Source organism: Vespa velutina, chromosome 7 (genome assembly GCF_912470025.1).
Source record: "Vespa velutina chromosome 7, iVesVel2.1, whole genome shotgun sequence".
Classification (NCBI taxonomy): domain Eukaryota; kingdom Metazoa; phylum Arthropoda; class Insecta; order Hymenoptera; family Vespidae; genus Vespa; species Vespa velutina.
The window spans coordinates 7,586,176-7,607,578 of record NC_062194.1 but is presented as its reverse complement, the minus strand read 5'-3'; the positions used below and the strand labels follow the sequence as shown (position 1 = coordinate 7,607,578).

General features: G+C 28.4%; 2 protein-coding genes and 1 non-coding gene across 9 annotated transcripts in view; 1 reads left to right on the top strand and 2 right to left on the bottom strand.

The window, feature by feature from the left end:
- The window catches only part of LOC124950738 (tubulin polyglutamylase TTLL5), a 40,889-nt gene extending 20,565 nt beyond the window's left edge, over nt 1-20,324 (top strand). For 3 of the 4 annotated variants that reach the window (XM_047497921.1, XM_047497920.1, XM_047497923.1), the window contains 13 exons: nt 1-3; nt 87-210; nt 14,974-15,080; nt 15,165-15,378; nt 15,595-15,851; nt 15,960-16,159; nt 16,360-16,589; nt 16,676-16,871; nt 16,944-17,109; nt 17,182-17,322; nt 17,479-17,629; nt 17,734-17,900; nt 17,969-20,324. The exon at nt 1-3 is cut by the window's left edge and continues 81 nt beyond it. In XM_047497921.1, coding sequence (XP_047353877.1) covers nt 1-3; nt 87-210; nt 14,974-15,080; nt 15,165-15,378; nt 15,595-15,851; nt 15,960-16,159; nt 16,360-16,589; nt 16,676-16,871; nt 16,944-17,109; nt 17,182-17,322; nt 17,479-17,629; nt 17,734-17,900; nt 17,969-18,188 — 2,176 coding nt within the window. In that variant the 3' untranslated portion in view covers nt 18,189-20,324. Of the gene's footprint in view, nt 4-86; nt 211-874; nt 2,621-14,973; nt 15,081-15,164; nt 15,379-15,594; nt 15,852-15,959; nt 16,160-16,359; nt 16,590-16,675; nt 16,872-16,943; nt 17,110-17,181; nt 17,323-17,478; nt 17,630-17,733; nt 17,901-17,968 lie in introns of those variants that run through there. The other variant, XM_047497922.1, reaches the window with a different exon arrangement.
- On the bottom strand, nt 380-9,879 carry LOC124950739. 4 transcript variants are annotated; one of them, XM_047497925.1, is made up of 2 exons: nt 9,733-9,879; nt 380-2,809 (listed from the first exon to the last, which is right to left on the bottom strand). In XM_047497925.1, exon 2 carries the CDS (start codon nt 2,790-2,792, stop codon nt 1,047-1,049), a length of 1,746 nt encoding a protein of 581 aa, XP_047353881.1. In that variant the 5' UTR covers nt 2,793-2,809; nt 9,733-9,879; the 3' UTR covers nt 380-1,046. The 4 variants fall into 4 exon arrangements, with proteins under 4 accessions (XP_047353881.1, XP_047353880.1, XP_047353882.1 ...); XM_047497924.1 differs by lacking the exon at nt 9,733-9,879 and adding an exon at nt 5,877-6,650; XM_047497926.1 differs by lacking the exon at nt 9,733-9,879 and adding an exon at nt 3,084-5,728.
- On the bottom strand, nt 14,027-14,099 carry Trnat-ugu. Its single transcript has one exon. It is a non-coding gene; the product is annotated as a tRNA-Thr (tRNA).
- Nucleotides 20,325-21,403: the final 1,079 nt, after the last annotated feature.

Below are 21,403 nucleotides of genomic sequence, written 5' to 3'. Positions count from 1 at the left end.
TAAGTAAGCATATATATAATATTTCGTCGATTTAATTATTTATGATGTTTATGCATTATTTATCATTTTTCTATTCATTTTTCCAGATGTTGTGCTTTGTCTACACCTCCAGAAGATCCGCCAGCTAAACAGTTACATATGACATACAAAATTTTTCAAACTGACACCAAGCTTATAAATCTTTTACTGCAATCCCATGGCCTATCAGAGGTAAGTTTAATATATTTAAAAAAAATTAAATTAAATATTATAAAAAAGAAAATAACACATTATTATTTATTTATAACTAATATTTTGTATCTTATGGAAATAGAGATAAAATTTATAACCGTAAAACATTATTATAGGAAGGATTATTTAAAAATGTATAAAATAGATATATTCTTCAATTATTATAATTTGACAGGAATATATATACAAGAAATACAATTTTTCTTTCTTATTGCTGTTTACTTGAAACAAGATAAGAAGTATAGTGTTTTATTTCCCTTATAATTTGAATAAATATAATTTGATTTATATATCCAATGATTTAAATCATCTTGTCATTTGATTTATACTCAAGAAAGTATCCCAGTTATCGGTAATATATACTAATGTCTACATTAGATTTAATTCCTGCCGTTATATTCTTATTATATTCGAATAACAAGACTGAATAAGGACAGTGTTGTTTGAACTTTGCAATATACTATTAAGTCTTATGCTATTTATATTATACTTTGATTGAATATTTGAATTAATATTATTGCACGATATAATATATAACATTTGAACAATGCATATTCATTTGTAGCATTTTAATTTTCAAAATATAATTTTATATTAAATTTTATTATTTCAAAATGGCAATTCCATTTTATTTTCCTTTTGGTTTTTCAAAAATTATTAGTTCACCTTAGTAACTAAATTTAATTTTTAATACTGATAAATGAGGAGTCTTTAAAAAATGGAAATATATAGATTTCTATAAAACAGCTAATAATGTCATGGTTTTAAAGGTGCTGAAAAGGTCTCAATGATAAAATTATCAGCTTTGATATGTGCTACTGAATACAATTGCTCCAAAACCAATGAGAACCAGGACACAAATCCACGTCTAAATTTGCGCGTGCTAACGTCGTTCGTAACATCGTTACACCTTCACAATCCAATCCCCAATTTGCCAAATTACCGATTCTTCGTAAACGTTTGCAGTTTTGAAACATATTTAACACAGTAGTTGCAGACACTTTGCTGGCTTCATATATATAAAAACATGTTAAATTTTGCACTAAACTATTTTCGTTTTTGTCAGATTTTCTACCACTTCTCGGTCTTGTGGGAATACTTAATAATTTTTCTAAGTGTTCATTTGTGAGATCAAAACAACTGTGAATATGAAGCGCAGTCAATTCTGGTGCCAAGGAGAGAATTTTCGTTATAGCTAAGGCATTTATCGTGTGTCCCAATTGAAGTTTTCTCAAATATTTGAGAGGCGGTGGATCTGATCCTTCTGTCCATATTATACTGAAACCATCCTTGGTCAATATTCTGAGATTAGGGCAATTACTGAAGATCTCTTTCAAATCTATTTGTATTAGATTTTCATTTTGTATTATTCGAAGATTTAGTTCTTTCAAATTTTGGCCATTTGTGCGTAAATAATCATAAAAACCATCTAGCCATTCTCTTTGTGCTGGAATACCATGTACAGTTAAAGAAGTAACATAGGGAAACAATCGCAGTGCTTCAGGAGGATGATGAGGTTCAGAAATATGTAACTTTTCCACTCGTGGGCATGCTTGAGCAAGAAGTTCTAAACGAGCTGGTGTTGTTCTGCAGCTTCTTGCTTGCGTTAAAGAAAATGGAGTTTTCAATCCGATAAGCCCTCTGTTCATAATTTCTACCACCCTTCCCATGTGACTGTATTCTGCCAAAGATTCGAGTTGTGGTACATATACTAAGGCCAAAAGTACACCTGCACTTGTAATACTAGTACTTGCAACATTAAGAACTCTAAGCGTATCACAAATAAAATTTCGACTTTCATAATACTCCAATAAAACACCTTGCTTCTCTTTCTTTTCGGATTTAGAACCTCTCATCTTTAATCTAGATGATAGCAAGGTTTTCAATTTGGACCAACTGGTAGGCTCTTGTGTAGTCGTATGTGGTGCTTTATCTCTGAGTTCCACTTGCAGCAATAATTGTTTTAAGCCTGCATCTGTCACTTGTCTCGAACATGCTACATCTAGAACTACTAACTTGGGGCATGCTTTCCCAATGACTTGAAGTACAGCATCACTAGCTATATTGCGAAGAGTCAAACTTAACAAATTTTTCATGTTCAATAGAGCAGATCTTAACAACTTGCAATCTAATCTCAGTAAAGCAGAACGAGCCAGTTCTAGAGATTCTAGTCCAATTCCTTCAGAAGCTAATAACTTTAGGAGCGACGTTTGATGGCTACATCCGTAGTAACAACAAAGAATCACCCTTAACTGCTTTATATCATGACCAAGAAGCAGTGCTAGTAAATACAGTGGAGCAGGACCAGAAATGAGAGTTGAACCATCCGATGAAGGACCGTACAGCATTCTCGAGGTTTCTTCAATAACTTGAGAGCGCAGACGTGCGGGTAAGGCATTGATATAATATGGTCTGATAGTCTGTTTTGCGAAAGCGAGCACCTGTGCTGCCGATGATTCTTGAGAAAGCACTTGCAGCCGGCGGCACGTCCCGTCGAGTTGTTGGCACACTTGTCCCAAACTAAGTCCTTCTAGGGAATTAGGCTGACGGTGGCCAGGCATCTTCTCTTGTTCATTCACTGAAAATATAATAAATCAATGTATCAAATGCCATATGCTTTCTCACTCTCTTTGACATTATCACACAGATATACGAGACATATATGACAGTAACGTATAGATATTAATACATAATTACATAGAGTAACATTCGAAAATCACTTATACGTAAAAGAGATTCTAAGCAAATAATACGATAAATTATGAATATTTAAAAATGTGGCTCAAACGGTGGGAAATCGAGACTTTGAGGTTAACCGCAATAGACCGTCAGAGTCCCACATACTTCTGTACCTCGTTTTACGGTGGATCAACAAAAAGTATATATCGAAATCGTATCATTGAAAAATATGATTCGAGATTTTGATCTTATTCGTTTATTTAAGAAAATCGTTAAAATTGGATCGAGAAGTTGATGAAAATATTTCGAGTCGTTACGAAAAAAATGGAATCGATCGAATCATCGAACTCTACTACTCTCTTCTACCTTCTTCATAACAATCGATTTTTGTCTCAGTCATCTTTTTTCTCATATCCGTTGAGCATCAGAATTCTGATTGTGCCCTACAATGAAAATGTCTCTAATTACATTTTAAAAATTATTTCTCGAGAGCTATGAAAAAAAGAATAGAATATAAACATAGAATAGAATATAGCCACATACATGCGCAGTTTTGTAAAACGTCATACAATTTTAGAATAAAGTCAAGAGAGATAAATAGTTTCGTTAAATTTACAAAAGAACGTACATAAAGATGTCATCTTGTTAGATTCTTTTCTTCTTTATATCATATTTTAATTAAATCATATATATAAATACATATATATATATATTTTTTTTCTTCTTTTTAAAATTTAATTTATTGAAACAATTGAAAGGAAAAACATGCGATAAGAGAATCTATTGATAACGCGCAATATTTCAAATATCCGCAAGTTTGTTTACGAAGGAATAGTTACATCGATTTACATCCAGAAGTATCATAAATAATCCGATCGACGTTTTTTTTTTTTTTTTCTCATTGTTTTCTACCATAAAACTTTACATATTCAGTTGCATGTAAATAAGACGAGAGTAAATAAATATAGCGTCGTAATATATGGTCGTAGAATTAAATGAGGTTAAAGGATTCGTTTATACGGTACGATCGTTATTAAATATTTTTCGTCGATTCGTTTATTCTCTTTTATTTATTGTTCAAGATCGAATAATTGTAGTTATTACATTGTCATCTTTCGCTGTGATTAAAAAAAAAAAAAAAGGTATAACACAGGAAGTAATTTATTGTATGGCACACGTAAGAATGTGTTGAAATTTTCGTTGAAAAGCTAATAAATGCGCGAGGAGACCTTGAACAGTAGATATAACAAACGTTCTGGATATACGCGCGCATGTCTCTTTGTATGCAATGCAAAACTTAAAAGTATCACTGATCGACGACTCTTTTAATGATATGTATATTATTCATTGGTTGTGTGTAATACATTTATCATGTGTATATTTTGCTTGTCCCGGTTAATATCTGTTATTATTGATAACTAAAAAAACACAATACTCGCACTTACACACGCACACATATACACACATTTTTCAATATATGCATTTGTGTGTTTGTGTGTATATGAATGTTTTTGAACGTTGTTTTTTTTTTTTTTTTTTTTTCTCGAGAATAGAAATTTATTTTCGTCAAATAAATTTCGATCATTGTCACGATTCTTTCGCCGTGACCGAAGGAACCAGAAGAAGAACTTGAGATATCTCTGAGAAACGATTAAAATTCTATTCGATGCTCGTCCACGTGCTCGTCCTTTTAAATATTTGTTTATATCACGAAATGAGGAAGTTCATGATCGGCAGATCGAAGATTCGCGATCGTCGTTTTCATTGTACCGAAGGATATACATATAAGCGAGGGCTTGCCTCACTTCACGTGAATTTTACTTTAAAGAAAGTTACGTACGCACGGTACTCACGCACTTACTCCTCACTCACTTACTCACGCACGCACGGACGCATGCTCGCTCGCGTTTTAACGCATTACGATGTAATACATCGATTTTCAAAATCAACGATGATAAGTCTCGATATATCTTGACACTTAGATGAAAGACGAATGCGAATAGACGCCACTTATATGCGTGCATTTCATTTCGACGGAGGCAATAATCTATCGATTTTTATCTTACGATTCTTTTTAATTTCTTTTTTTCTTTCTCTCTTCTTCTTTTTTCTTTTTCTTTTTTTCCTTTAGATATAAGACGAATTTTCAGTCAATCAAAATATTCCTGTTTTACGAAATAGCAAACGAATTTTTATTAATCAAATTATTTTCACCTTGCGATTGGCAAAGTGAACGAGTTTCTTAACTATCTTTAATTAATATTATATATTTTTTTCTCAATAATATTTAGATTCTAATCGTTTTTAACGATATAAATGACACGCGTTTTATTTAAATAAATATTTTCTTCCGTTTTATCTTAATCTTATATAATATATAATCTTTAATACGTAAAATTATCTAGTGTCCTTTGAACTCTTAAACTTGTAGCATTTTACTATAGATATACAGAATGTACATACATAGATACTGTGTATGTCGATAATTTCAATATGCAAAAGAGATAAAAAAAGTTTTTATTTAACTTTATTTTCATATACATATTTATTTGTATCGCCAATAAATATATTACAATCTGTCCAATAATATTATTAATGAATACGAATAACAATCGATACTTTAGAAAAGTTCCTAAAAATCAATGAAATGTTTTGTAGTTTTGTGACTTTCACAATTCAAATGTATTCCCTACGTAGATTTCCTACGTAAATATTCCCTACGAATCGATAAAATATCTATATATTGTTCAAATAATTTGATAATTTAATAAATAAATTTGTTATTATTATTATTATTATTATTATTATTATTATTATTATTATTATTATTATTATTATTTTGATAATAATTTCCGAGTTCACGTATTACGTATACATCTTGTATATATATTATTTCCTATATTAAGAAAAGCCCAAAATTTTTGTTCGAAAAATTAAATTATATTTAAAAAAAAAAAAATTCTTACTCTTTTGTATTTTTTAATCGATTTGATAAATGTCACAATATGTTTTTTGCACTGGAATAAAATATTTTCTTTTTGTTTTTCTTTTTCTCCATAAACAATTAAAATAACGTAAATATCGATAACATTATTACACGCTCGACGAAAAGACATGTCCGAGTTGTAACTTTGATTGCGACTGATGCTGATACTATATGATAGAAAATGCAATCAGGTTATGGAACGAAGAGACACGATGGTGCGTAACGCAGCGCATTGGAACCGGTTTCTCACGACTGGCCAATTATTAAAAAGTACAAACTTCATTTTTCCTTTGGTTTGAAATTCTCAGACAACCAACGGTTAGTCTTTTAACTACATGGGCCGATAAAATCGGTGAAACGAATTCAGGTGACACGTGCTTGAAACTCGTTTTACGTTTACTTTAAAGAAAGAAAGAAAAAAAGAAAGAAAGATTTGAACTTTTTTTGAAAATTCCCGCGCTATTGAATCGAAGTTGATTAATCGTATGACGCGATCGATTTTATATTTGTTAATTCGAATCAATTCTTTTTTTCCTGATTCATTTAAATTTCTTTTTCTCTTTTTCTTGTTATTTATTTATTTATTTTTTTTTTTTTTATAAGGAAATGAACAATCACTAGCTCTAATTCATTTCTATGAATCATTTTTGTAATTCTAAATTTTTGAAATTTTCGAACAAGTACGACGATCATTAGTCGTCTTTTTTTGTTTTATTTACTTTTTTTTTTTTTTTTTTTTTTTTTTTTTTTTTTTTTTTGTAAAGAACCAAACGATTACTAAGTCTAATGTATTTTTTTTTTATGTATTATTTATTTAATTCTCCGAATTTTTTAAATTTCAACCGTATAAATAATTTTATATGATCAATTAGTCATTCGAATCAATAATCTCTTTTTCCTGTTCTATTTAAAATTTTTATATATATATATATCAACAAACGAATGATTATAATATATTTTTATGAATCATTTTTTTTCTTTATATTTCTTTTTTTAATTTTGATTTAAAAAAATTTTCTGATGAGTAAGATCATGTTGAAAATATAATGTTATGCGTTAAAATACAATCAATTAAGTCTTTCGAACAGGTTACATTTTAATACTTATTTAGAAAAATATTTAGAATATATTTGTCAACTATAAGAAATTTTTATAAATTCATTCATTTGATTCGAGATTTTTAAAAATTTTCGTACCAATCGAACGCGTTAAGTTCGAATTTATTATCGATGTTTCTTCATCATTTCATCTTTCTCATCTCCTTTTATTTTATTTTTATTCCTTTTTAGAAATTCAAAAAACAGGAACGTAAAATTTATCGTTTTCTTCAGTCGTAATATTATTATGTATTTCTGTGTAAAATGATGAAGATCGAGGAAAAATCACGATCATTATTAAGTCAGAAAACATTCGCATCGATATCGCGTAGCGTCATTTTTCTCTCTCTCTCTCCCTCTCTCCCCCCTCTCTGATTCGCTTTTATGCGTACGCACGTTCAATTTCAAAGCGCAAAAGGCCTTTTTTTGCGGGAAAACTATCGACGCGCATCATGCGACGTAACGCGAGACTGTAATCCCGTTGGATTATTACCATAAATAGAGGAATGAGATGATGATATAGTGCGTAATCAATGTAAAACTTAAATAATGAATTCGTTGGATCGTGATTTAAAGAGGATGCGTACGGGATTTTTATCAATTTAATCGACGACGCATAATCGAAACGAATAAATCCCTATATAAACGAATACATATTAAATACAATTATAATGTATTCGGTTTCGAAGGTTAACTCGATCACCCTTCCCTTTTTCTTTTTTCTATCTCTTTTTCATATCTGTTTTTCTGACGTATAAATAAAAAGAGAAAAAAAAGGAATGATAAATAATAATAATAATAATAATAATGATAATAAAAAAACAGCAAAGTACATTAACAACACATCAATCTGCTACCGCAGATTAAGAGGAAACAATCGTTTTGATTATTATCGGGGAAAAAACTAGCTGCATTTAAAAAGATCTTGATCGCGACGTGAATACACGTGTTGTCCGATACGTTTAATCCACGTGCTTTGATAATCCATTTCTTTTTTATTTTTGATCAATGGATTCGTCGATCGAAACTTAGAATAACATGTTTGATACTAAACGCTGCTTAGTTCTCATTCGTTTCAATATTCATCGAACGTAGATAGATCGAACAATATTTAGATATAAGAAGGGATAATCGAACGAAAGTGGATGTCATTGAATACAATTATTCTGTACTTGACGATCGACAGGAGGAAAGAAAGAACGAAAGAAAAAAAAGAAGGAGCAGAAAAAACTTAACTGATCCAATGATTATCGTTACTGGTTGCTTTTTTTTATTTACTTTATTTACAACTTTGTTACGAATTATTATCATTATTATCTATCTGTATAATTTATTTAATTGAAAATCAAGGGTCACGATAAATATAAATCAACGATGTTTCTAACGAATTGAAGGTTAATTGACCGAAGAAACTTGAGATATTGAGAACGATAAAGATCGAACATTCTCACTTCGATATATACGATTAATAACCTTGTTGATCTCTAAGATCCCTTCGATCAAGAATCTCGCATTGTTTTGTTAACGAAGCAACACCGTGCGCGTTGCTTGATATTTCTTTTGATTACATTTATCACTGAGATAACGAGAAATGCGATGCATGGATGAGCATGAGCAAATATAGTAACATTAATTTTGAGATAATGACCACGATAATGTAATCGAATTCACTATAAAAATAATTACAACATATAGAACGTAATCGGTAAAAAGTCTTCAATATTTTATTTAACTGGATCTACTTCGTGAATTTTCATAAAAAAGAAAAAAAACAAAAAAGAGAAGAAAAAATATATCCATGTCATTTTTGTACATACGATTTAAAAAAAATAAATAAATAAATAAACGCACGCAGCACGTACTTCGAAATAAGGACGATGATTTTTTAAAAAGTTCGTTAAAAATAAAATTAAAAAAGAAAAAATATAATAATAATAACAATAATAATAAGAAAAAGAAGAAGAAGAAGAATAATAAGAAAAATAAGAATAATAATAAGAAGAAGAATAAGAATAAGAATAAAAAAATTTAGAACAGCGTCAAATCTCGGCGGCATCGATCTCGATCCTCTTCTTCCGAAGTTAGAAATCCGGGCATACAAAACACGTGACCGATTCGAAATCCCGGACGGGTACGCTGCACCCGTGCATACGTAAGTTACATAAAGACAAACATCGAATCGACGTCGCGCGTCGCTTCGAGTCTAACTTTCACTGGACCATTTTCCTTACCCCGCTATTCTTTCTATCTTTTTTCTCTTTCTTTTTCTTGCTCTACTTTTCTTGACTTTTTTTTTATTTTATTTATTTATTCATTCATTTAATAATTAATTCATTCATTCATTTCATTTTATTTCATTTTATTTTATTTCATTTCATTCAAGCTTTTATCAAACAGTTTGTTCGTATTTCGATGTTACTTTCTAGTTGGGATATCGAGGTCGGTGGCTTTGAAACGCGACTTCTCTGTTTTTTTTTTTTTTTCTTGCCCTTGGATCTTCGAAGTTTTTAATTCATTTATAGTAATAGGATCGATCATAAAAATTGATGAGGAGAAAAAAAGAAAAAGAAAAAGAAAAGAGGCAAACCTTCGCGTGTATTTATCTTTAAAATAGTTTAAAGTAAAGCTAAAAGAGAGAGAGAGAGAGAGAGAGAGAGAGAGAGAGAGAGAGAAAGAGAGAGAGAGAGAGAGAGAAAAAGAGAAAGAGAGAAAGAGTGCCGAACGAATAAAATAGCCTACCTTGAAACAAGCAAGTCCCCTACGGGTGTCTCCTGAGCGGTAGCTCGTGCTAGACTGCCGTACCATCGAAATTGCGTGCGTCTCGTGTGTGTTGCTCTTCGGCTTACGACCTCGTCGTCATAGTTGCCGCCATCGCCGCTATCGTCGCGCCACCGCCGGCGCAATTGGCGTCATCTTCATCACCCTTGTCAACGATGAGAATCTAAAGCTTCCAATAAACGTTTACTACTTCTGTATGTAAGTTTTCCAATCGTTGAAGGATATCGATGAGTACGGGACAATATAATTTATTTATTTATTTATTTATTTATTTATTTATTTATTTATTTATTTATTTATTTATTTATTTATTTATTTAAGGATACGACGCACTACGATTATTGGACAATCGAAGTCCGAGTTACTCGATAAAATTTGAATTTACTAGGATGATTCTCACTTTCTTTCTTTCTCTCTCTTTCTCTCTCTCTCTTTTTCTCTTATCGGTTTATCAAATTTTTGACGTGAGAAAGATTTGATAGTAAATAATAAGATGAAGTTGTAAACATCAATTAATAATAAAAAGATAAATAAAATTGAATCGAAAAATTTTGAGTCATAACGTAGGAATCCCCTTTGACATTATTGAAATGGAAATTTAAAAATACTTTTTGTTCGCCTCATTTCGATGGAAACTATTGACATACGTTTTATTTATTTATTTAATATATTTACGACTTGATTTTATTTTATCATTTGAACGAACCAATAAATTTGACGTATTTAAATATCATATAGCCATGAATAATACTCGATAGTATTCTTTTTATTCATTTTACTATTTGTGATTTATGTTGAACTGACCATAGAATTAAAATTTATTCTATAAACTTTCAAACGATAATACCATACATTTCTACAGATATTTTTCTGTAATCATTTCTTTACCGTTTCGTTTCATTGTGATCGATAATGATCGAAAATTTGTTTTTTTCCCCCTACTGAAATATTAAAATCGAATAAAATGAATCTCTCAATTCAAATATAATTTTTAATGTTGTTTATCAATGTTCTATTTTTAGATAATAAATTAGACGTATATAAAGAGATATAATATAACAAATTGTTCAATATAATCGTGGTTCAGGAATAACAATCATTAACTTTTACAATGTCTATTATTCGCTTAATCATCATCCTTGACCTCGATGCGTTATATTCTCAAACAAAATGAGATCAAAGTCGTCGTTAACGAAAGCCCTAAGGGAAAAAGAGGAACGTCTTTACGTCGTTATCGAGTAACGATACTCGGACGATCTTGATTTGCTTCTATAAATGTTCGCCAAATGCGCGAGATAAAAATAGGGAATGCTCTTTTGTACGACCTTGAAAACGTGCAAATCAACGCAAACGATACGCGGGAACAGTCAGGGTTAAAGGCGAATTTTCTTGTCTTTACTTTCAAGAATTATTCTAATCTCTTTATTTTCTCCATTTCTCTCTCTTTTTCTCTCTCTCTCTCTCTCTCTCTCTCTTTCTCTCTTTCTATCTTTATTTCTATCTATCTCTATCACTTTCTCTCTTTTATTATTATTCTCTACTTAGGTAGGCTGAACGGTCAAGTAAATAGATAAACATGGTATCGACTATGATAAAAATAATATGAAAATCGAAGTATAAATTACTTGCTTGAGAAAAGGAGAGAAAGAAGAGATGCTCGTAGGATCTCAACTTTGTTCTCTCTCTCTCTCTTTCGTTCAACAATCCCGCTCGTTATCCTTGATCGGTAATGTAATATGTGACTCACGTTCGTAAAACGAGCAAGAGCATGAACATTGTCTTCGTCGTCTTCGTCTTCTCTCCTCGACGCAAACTTCCTGGCATCATCCTTCTACATGGTCAAACTTCCCCTTTTCGATCAAACTGATAGAATTTTAGATTGGTCGATTTTATCGAAGTAAAAACATAATGGATTTGTTTTGTTTTATTTCTCTCTCTCTCTCTCTCTCTCTCTCTCTCTATCTCTCTCTCTATCTATCTATCTATCTATCTATCTATCTATTTATCTATCTATCTATCTATCTATCTATCTATCTCTCTTTGTGTGAGCATAAGTACATATGTATATATAAGTACTTATTTGCCAGCAAAAAAAAATTCGTCGAATAGATGATAAAAAAAGAAGATACTTAAGTTAGTAATGATGAAATGTAATAGACGATTGTTATCATATATTGCTATTTGGAATAACCCTAGAAAAGATGTCTCACAACCGCACGAAATAATATGGCATTGTCTCTGATCTTTTTAATGGCCGAATCGTTTCCATTTTTATTTCCGTATTTTTTCAACGCCCGAGGCGACAACTTCTTCCGATATATGTATGTATATATGTATGTATATATGTTGTGTATGTTTATATATGTATATGTATATATATATATCAGGTTGATCAATCTTGAGAAAGTCCTTCAAACCGAAACAAGTCCTTGGTCAATGGCTTTTATAAACGTCGTCTCCCTTTTATGATTGGCGTATCTGTGAAACCGAGAATATTTTTATATTCCTCTCTCTCCCTCTCGGTGCCTCTCTTTTTCACCTCCCCTCTCTCTCTCTCTCTCTCTCTCTCTCTCTCTCTCTCTCTCTCTCTCTCTCTCTCTCTCTCTCTCTCTCTTTCACTCTTTCTCTTTCTCTACCTTGACGTTTCATCGCCTACCTCGTGTCTAAGCGATTTAATTAGTTCCGCGTGGTTTTACTTAAGGACAAATTCCACCTAAACGTCAACGAGCAAATTTTTATATCGTCGGAACGACATGAACTGAACGTCATAAAAACTTTAAGTTTTTGAAAACAATGATAGAGAACGAATCTTTTGTATTTTATATTCAATGTTAGTTCTATCTATAAACAAGTACACACACACACACACAGAGAGAGAGCGAGAGAGATACATGTGTGTGTATTGTATGTACGTTAGAGTTGTGTAAACGTTATTATTATATTTTCGATAAATTCAATAGGAACAATGGAAATTATTAACAACTTATAGAATCTCCATTGCTTATAAAAAGATTCTATTTTCTGATTCAATTATGCGTCCCCGTGACGCAAATCGATTATTCTGCCATGGAACGAAGGTCCTGTATCATTAAATGAAAAGTCAATGGGCTCGGCGTGTCGACGGTCACGTAGTCTTTCGTATCACGAGAAATTACTCACGTCGTTTTATGTGATCTTATTCTTTTTTCTTCTTATTTTCTCGTTTTTTCTTCTCTTATTTACTTATTTATTTATTTATTTATTCTTTTTTATTTTTATATCTCTTTTAGTTGATTTTTTTCAATTTTTTCTTTTTTTCTTCTATTTCACAAATTTCTAAGTTCTAAGTAAATAATTTACGAAGATTCGTGACTTCTTTATAATTGCATTATTGTTATTCCTAAATATAATGTTTTTATAGGTAAAGATATATTGCATTATATGTCTTAATCGTAAATACTAAATCGTAAGATATCGTTTAATTATAATTACTAGATTATCGATTAAATTGTGCTAATAGATTACTCGTACATATGTATGTATATAATATATTATACAACGTTTATGAATTATTAATTTAAGAATCAATCGTTTATGAATTAGTAATTTAAGAATCAATAAATAAGAATCAGAAATTTCTTATTATACGAAAAAAAAGAAGAATAATAATAAATATCAAATAAAAATCGGGTATAAATTTTAATTTATATTTGATATGATTTATTAGATACGTAATATAAATCACTTATCCGATTCCTACATCAGATTATTATTTATCAGATTTATTTATGCTTCTATAAATGCACGATATGCCTTAATTACAATTAAATAGGTTTACATGTAATTAGTACGTTCAATTATAGAATTATAATTTACAATTATATTATATACTTTTCGATTGAACAATAATACGTGTAACTATTATCGAAGAACGAATGATTTTAGATAATTCGATATAATACAAATGAAACATCTTTTTCCACTTATTCTTTTTTTTTTCAAATTATAAATATAACTCTCATGCAAATAAATATCATTATGGGAAAAAAAATTATTTATTAAGATTTCGTATCTTCTTTCTCAGAGTATATAAAAATATTTTCATCGAAATTTAATATATTTTTATCAATACATATATTAGTTTAATTATTTTTAGTTTTATATAAATATATATATATCAGCTAAAATAATTTTTTAAGTATAAATATTTAAAAAAAAATAATGAGACACCGTATTACATACAATGTCACTTCCCAAATTTCGGGAATAGAAAAATTGCCCCCAGAGAGATTTGAACTCTCGACCCCTGGTTTACAAGACCAGTGCTCTAACCCCTGAGCTATGGAGGCTTGTGTTAGTAGTTTCCTTACATTTCTTCTTCAACCTACTTCATACACAAATAGAAGATACTTCTTTAATTTATGTATTATAATAATCAACGAACATTGTTTATTTAAAAATAAATGATGTACAAAATAATTTTATATAGAATTTTATATGAATATGGATATCCCTATGATTATTAGTTTATAATTTCAAATGTGAATATAAAAATAGAAAATATATAAAAGTACACTTATTCATTAAGATTTATTTTATAATGTTTATTTAAAAAATAATAAATATTTATTAAAAAAATAATTATATATGTATATTTTAATTATATATATGAATACATATATATTAAAAAATATAATAAATATATCAAATAAAAATATATGATATATATAAATATAAAATAATAAATATTAATATTTACTTCTTTACTATATTATTCAATCTTCCAATTTATTATCTTACTCTAATATTTAATTTCTTTTAATTAAATAGAATTATTAAATAGAATCAATAGATAAATTATCGATAATGTTATTTAACACTTACACTATAAAAGTTTTAATTATTCAGACCTATTAGCACTCTGTCAGCGTGAACACGTTATTCCTACGAAAACTAACCGCAAGGTCGATCAAGACGCCAGTATACTTGAATGCAAGACGAATATTAAAGACTTACGTGATGGAAAATACTTCCATATTTTCTTCGGCTTATTCACGAACAATTTTTTTGTCGTTATTCATTTCCGACATTTAATTCTATTGTATGTATATATATATATATATATATATATATATATATATATATATATATATACACATTCACACAATTAATAAAAATTGAAGACATCTTTTCAATATCATAGGATATACTTTTATTTTTCAGGTACCCATGAATGAAACAGATTTTAATATATTGTGGATGGGAAATCACCCAAAGCCGGATATTCTTCGTAACTTGCAGTCTTATCAAAAAGTTAATCACTTTCCAAGGTAAAGATTAATCATAATAATAAATTAAAATTACTTATATAATTTATGCAGAACAAATTTATAAGTAAATTAATATATTTGCAGATCCTACGAAATCACACGGAAAGATCGATTGTATAAGAACATTGAGGCAATGCAAAGAAGTAAAGGCTTGCGAAACTTGGATTTCATTCCACAAACCTTCCTTTTACCCAGTGAATCGAGAGAATTACTTACTGCGCATTTTAGGTACCGAGGACCTTGGATCGTCAAACCAAAAGCCAGTTCTCGTGGACGCGGAATTTATATTGTTAATAGTGTGAGCATAATAATTTTTAGGTATGATTTTATCTAGGGATAGGTGTAAGAGATAGAAGTTTCTGTATAACTATTGTTTATCTTCGATTTTGGGTGACTAAACTGTTATTTCTTTTTTATTATAATATATATAAATAAATATATATGTATATATATATATGTGCTTACTATTTTCTTTCTAATAATCATTCATAATTTTTTAATGTTTATATTACAGCCTGAGAAAATCCTTACAGATGAATCTGTGATAGTTGCACAATATATAAATAATCCATTGTTAGTGGATGGGCACAAATGCGATTTACGTCTCTATGTTGCTGTAACAAATTATGACCCATTATTGATATATCTATATGAAGAAGGATTAGTGAGGTTTGCAACTGTTAAATATGATGGTGGTAATCAATACGTTTGGAATCCTTGTATGCATTTATGTAACTACAGCATCAATAAATTCCATGTAGATTATGTTAAGTAAGTTGGATTCTTATCTATTCTCTAATTTGATATATATATGTGTGCATGAAATTCAACGTATTAACGTTCATTTCATAAACTATGTATTTCTTCTTTTAAATATAGAAGTGAAGATCCAGATGCAGAAGATGTAGGTCATAAGTGGACATTATCTGCATTATTAAGACATTTACGTTCTATTGGTCAAGATACTGAACAATTAATGCAACGTATCGAAGATATTATAATTAAATCAATTTTAGCTACTGCTTCCGGAATTGTTAGCGGTGTTAAACAATTCGTGAAACATCCAGAAACATGTTTTGGTAATAATAATTACGATTTATATATAATAATTATATTATTACTATATTTTTTATATCCCTATGATATTTCCAATTCTGCATGATATATAAACTATTAAATATATATATATATATATAATAGTTTATCTTTGTATTTTTGGTTGACGTGTAAATAGCATATATATCCAAAATCCATGATTGAAATCCTTTTTGCATCATAGAATTGTTTGGTTTTGACATCCTGATTGATGATACTTTGAAACCTTGGTTACTGGAAGTAAATCTGACACCATCATTGGGATGTGATTCTCCACTGGATGTCAGATTAAAATCAGCATTAATAGCTGATTTACTTACTCTTGTTGGTATTCCCGCTATTGATCCAATGTTACGGCCTCAAAGTATGCATCTAAATCGTTCTTTGGCTAATCCTACTAAAAGAATTGCTGGTGTAAGTGTATAAAGTAAAATGTAGTAAAAAAGATTTTTATTATTTCCTTTACTACTTATACATTCACTTATTTTAATTTTATGCAGTATCGAAGAGTGCAATCCGCGGAAACATTAGCTCATAAAAAAAAAAGTGTTGGGAAGAGTAATATAATAAAAGTAGGATTAAGTTCTGAACAACAACGAATAGTAGCATCCGCGAAAGCACAGTTTGAAAGAAGAGGAGGATTTGTTCGCATATTTCCTAGTCCAAAGTCATGGGAAATGTATTCACAATATTTAGGTATTTTTGTTACATATACATATATAGATAAATAATTAAACAAATATATACAAATTTTTTATCTATTTACAGATACATCAACTGGTATACCAATAGTTTCTGATCCATTAGGACCTGGAAGAATTCCACAATCAGTCACCACAAACCACAATTTAATGTTACATGAACAATTGTTTCCTGCAGCTAATCGAAATACTGGTTTTGTTATCCCAGAAGTTACATTAGACAGATTGTCTAGGTAAGTTTTCAGTTATATATTATTAAATATATTTAAATATCATTTATATAAAATCCAACATTTTCTATATAGATATGAAAGGTATGAAAGAGCTCTAGTAAAGGGTCATAAACAAAGTTTAGATCGTGGTGATAGTAAGGAAAATATGGATGTAGATACTCATAAATATAAAAATTTAGTTATGAAATCAATGCAAGAAGGAAATACATTAAGGTTTGTATAATATTTTATAACAAAAAAAAATATTTTCATATCTCTTGAACTATCATGATATATATTCATAAATGAAAACAATTTTCTATTGATTATTTTTATTAATTATTTACTTGTTTTAATAATTATTTAATTGATACATTGTATATTTTTCAGTCCTGGTGAAGCAAGAAAAGCTTTTGGTTTATATTTAGGACACATACTTCGTAAAATATCACAATCGAATGCAGATCCAGCTTGCTGTGATCTTGTTATGAAATTTCTTCAACAGTCCTCGTCTAACTTAAGAACTCCGTTTTTATTTACAGTAAGTAGAAATTTTTATTTTCTGATATATTACTATAAAATATATTTTCTATAATGTAAATGATAATAATACAAGTATTGAAAATATCATTCTTGTATTAATAGTTACCAAGCAGTAAACTGAGTGACAAAGATCGTGCAGCTATAACTGCTAAGCAATTATCAGATTTCTTACACTTATATAATAGAGAAACAGAACTTTATGCAGATACAGTTGATCGACCATGTACTGTTCCCAATAGACTTTTCCAAAAGTTCCTGGCTGCGGCAGGGTAATTATTTATTTATATTCAAAAAATTATTAAAATATTATAATACAAGTTTTATATTTATAATACAGCGAAGAAGACCTCGATGATGTATTAATCTTGCAAACCCAACTGTACAAGTGTGCACATAGTTTTTTGGGTAGAAGTGGTTTTGCTGGAAGTTTGCGTGGACCTAATCTTTTATGTTCATTACCACATATAACTTCTCGAGTGTATTCGAATGCTGCTACAACCGAACAATGCAAATGCACACAATCCTCTACAAGAACTACAAAAGCTCCAAGAACATAGAGTATAATAATTTTATTTATAAATTACCAGTTCTTTATTATTAATATTAAGATTATAGAATATTCTGGTTTAAGCGGACAATCATTCATTAGGATATGAGTGATCATTGTCTCTCTTTTACTGGCGTGAAGAATGTAATTATGAAAATGAATATTTTGGATACGCTTAAAAAGCGCTTTAACAGTTCTACGAAATAGAAAAGTTTATTAATAGCATAAGTCTAACGATTTTTAACAATCTTGCTCGAAATTTAATCATTTTATTGACTGTCCAAACATTTCAAATTTTGGACAAAATTTAAACAGCATTACCCAAGCTAGTCTTGAAAGATATATTTATTAATTGATATTAATCATACAATAACATATGAAGAAGCACAATGAAAAAGCGTAATTAGATACAATTATACAAATGGCTAAAAATATATAAAAATTTGGGAAAAAAAATATGCGGTAATTTGTGTGAAAATAATATATTGCTTTTATTAAATCAATAATTAAATCTCTAAAGCAGGTCTATTTTCATTAAATTATGACAAACTTTATCAATCAGTTATGGTAAAGCATCATGAAATAGTTGATTTTTTCATTGATATTACAAATAATATTACTACTTACCTTCTTAGCACAAATAATAGACATATTATCAATAATTTATATTATAATTGCTACACGATTACAGTAATATATGATTCTTATTTATTTACTTTTATGAGTATAAAAACTTGTCTTAATAAGGATATAACAATGATTTATACTACTCATGATTGATAAAGTATATTTACAATCATATTCAAAATGTTCCTATGCTTATTATGTTTCTGTAATTGATTTTAAAAATAATATTTGTTGACATTCATGTTTCTGCATCTAGTCACAGTAAAAATGTTTATTATTATCGAAGGAGACTAATTCCATAATACACGGCAACATTTATTTATTTATTTATTTATTACATTTAGAAATAATTATAGTTAAACATCATAGTAAATATGTTAATATATCGTAAAAGAGAAGCAAATAATAATATATTATAAAAGCTACATGATGCAAGCTATTATCAGGAATTAATTGAACATAATTTGTTCTCCTTTTCATTTTTTTTTCTTTTTTTTTTACCCCTAAAAATATTAGTGTGCAATATATATATATATATATATATATATATATATATATATATATATATATATGTATATATATATATATATATATGTAAAAAAAAGTGAATATCTTGATGCATGAACAAGGCTATAATATATGTACTAATAAGATATCAATTTGCATAAGTTAAAGCTAGATACTTTACATTTATATACTGCTTTTTTAATGCTATGAGCAAATTTATCTATTAAAAGATAATTTATACAGCCATTAATCAAAATGGATTACAATGATGATGTAGTTCGGCTTATTGTATGTAGAGCAATATTTCCATCCACATAATTCCGTCGATATTTTGAGAATTTACTGCTTTTTCTTCCAGATGAAATATTTTTTCACCCAACGCTTGCTAAATATATTCTATTTACTTGATATTATTAAGATATAAACGATGTGCTAAACGTTATTCACAAAGATAACCATTTGAATTTGCTTACTGTGATATAAGTACATTTTATGTATTATAAACAAATATGGCACCTGTAGCATAATTTAAATAATTTGATTACTATGCACAGTACATAATGATACTGAAAAATTTTCAAATTAATACAATTTAGAATAAAAATGTAGCATCATTCTTTATAAGATGCAAAAATCATGTGTACTGTTGCTGCCTAATACAAAAAAAAAACTAAAACATTATTACAAAGAAAAAAAAAATATAGAAGTAGCGTAAATAGTTTACCTTATAAGCCTAATATTTTAAAAATATATAATATGGTATTACAACTTTATTTTACAACGAATAAGATAATTCAGTAGATACTTATAAGAATATCAATTATCCAATGAATTGCTTTGATTGCAACCAACGCAGTTATAATTGCAGGGAAAGTAAAGATATGGAAGTATTTGCTTTATATATAAAAAAAAAAAAAAAAAAAAAAGAAAAAGAAAAAAAAACAAGTTTAAGAAAATATTAATTCCATTTAATGCATAAACAATATATTTGTCTTGCTTGCACAGTGAAAAATAATCTAACTATTAAAATATTTACATCTATCTAAATGTGAGAGCATAAACATTTAAACAATTAATATTTAATAATATAGTACTCAAATTTTACTCATTAACTCTGATATATCCACATCTTTATTAATAGCGATATAATACATTTTATAAAGGATATACATGCATATCGTTTGTATGTTGTCTTCAATTTATAAAATAAAATTGTAAGATCAGTTTTTCAAATTTGTATTAAAACCAAAAATGTGGTATATATAGTATATTATTTTATAGAAATAAGTTTTATTTACCATATGTGTAATGCACAAAATTATGCTGTTCACTTTATTGATACAGAACCTCTTATTCTCGAAGTTATATTGTTTGACTGGTTATTATACTTTATGGAATAAGTATTTTGACAGTTATAAAAGAAATGATAAAATATCTACTCCAAAGTTTGGAGTTCAAACTGCCTTTCCTGTTAAAATTATACAGGCTTAGTAAATATGTATCTTCAATGAAGTTTACTATTAATTAATAAACTATATAGCGATCTTTTTAATTTTATTCTTACCAATAGTTTATAATAAAACTAATATCTTTGTACTTAATTTATTAAATATTACTCTATGCTTAATAAGATATACACCTGAGTGTTCCAAAAAGACTTCTGTTAAATTGTGTCACACATGAATTTATAATTATGATTTCATTGTATTCTTATAATAATTGAAGTTATATTAATTATCTTTTATACATATTATGTTATTTTTATTTTTATTATATTAATGTGTTCATTGTGATTTCCTTTATTAAATATATGCAATAAGTCAATCACTTATTAAAATTTTACATGTCCATTTAGTCAATTTTATGAATAAAACAAATTTTCAATTATAATGATATAGAAAATTATATAATTTAGAAAAAAAAAGATGAAGCAATAGCAAAACCATATACAAATATTTAATCTAAAAATGTACATAGGTGCTGCAAATGCAACACTCCCTTCCTACCTGTGATCTATAAAGTTTACTAGTCAGCTTATTGCATTTACTTACTGATAAAACATAATAATAATAATAATAATAATAATAATAA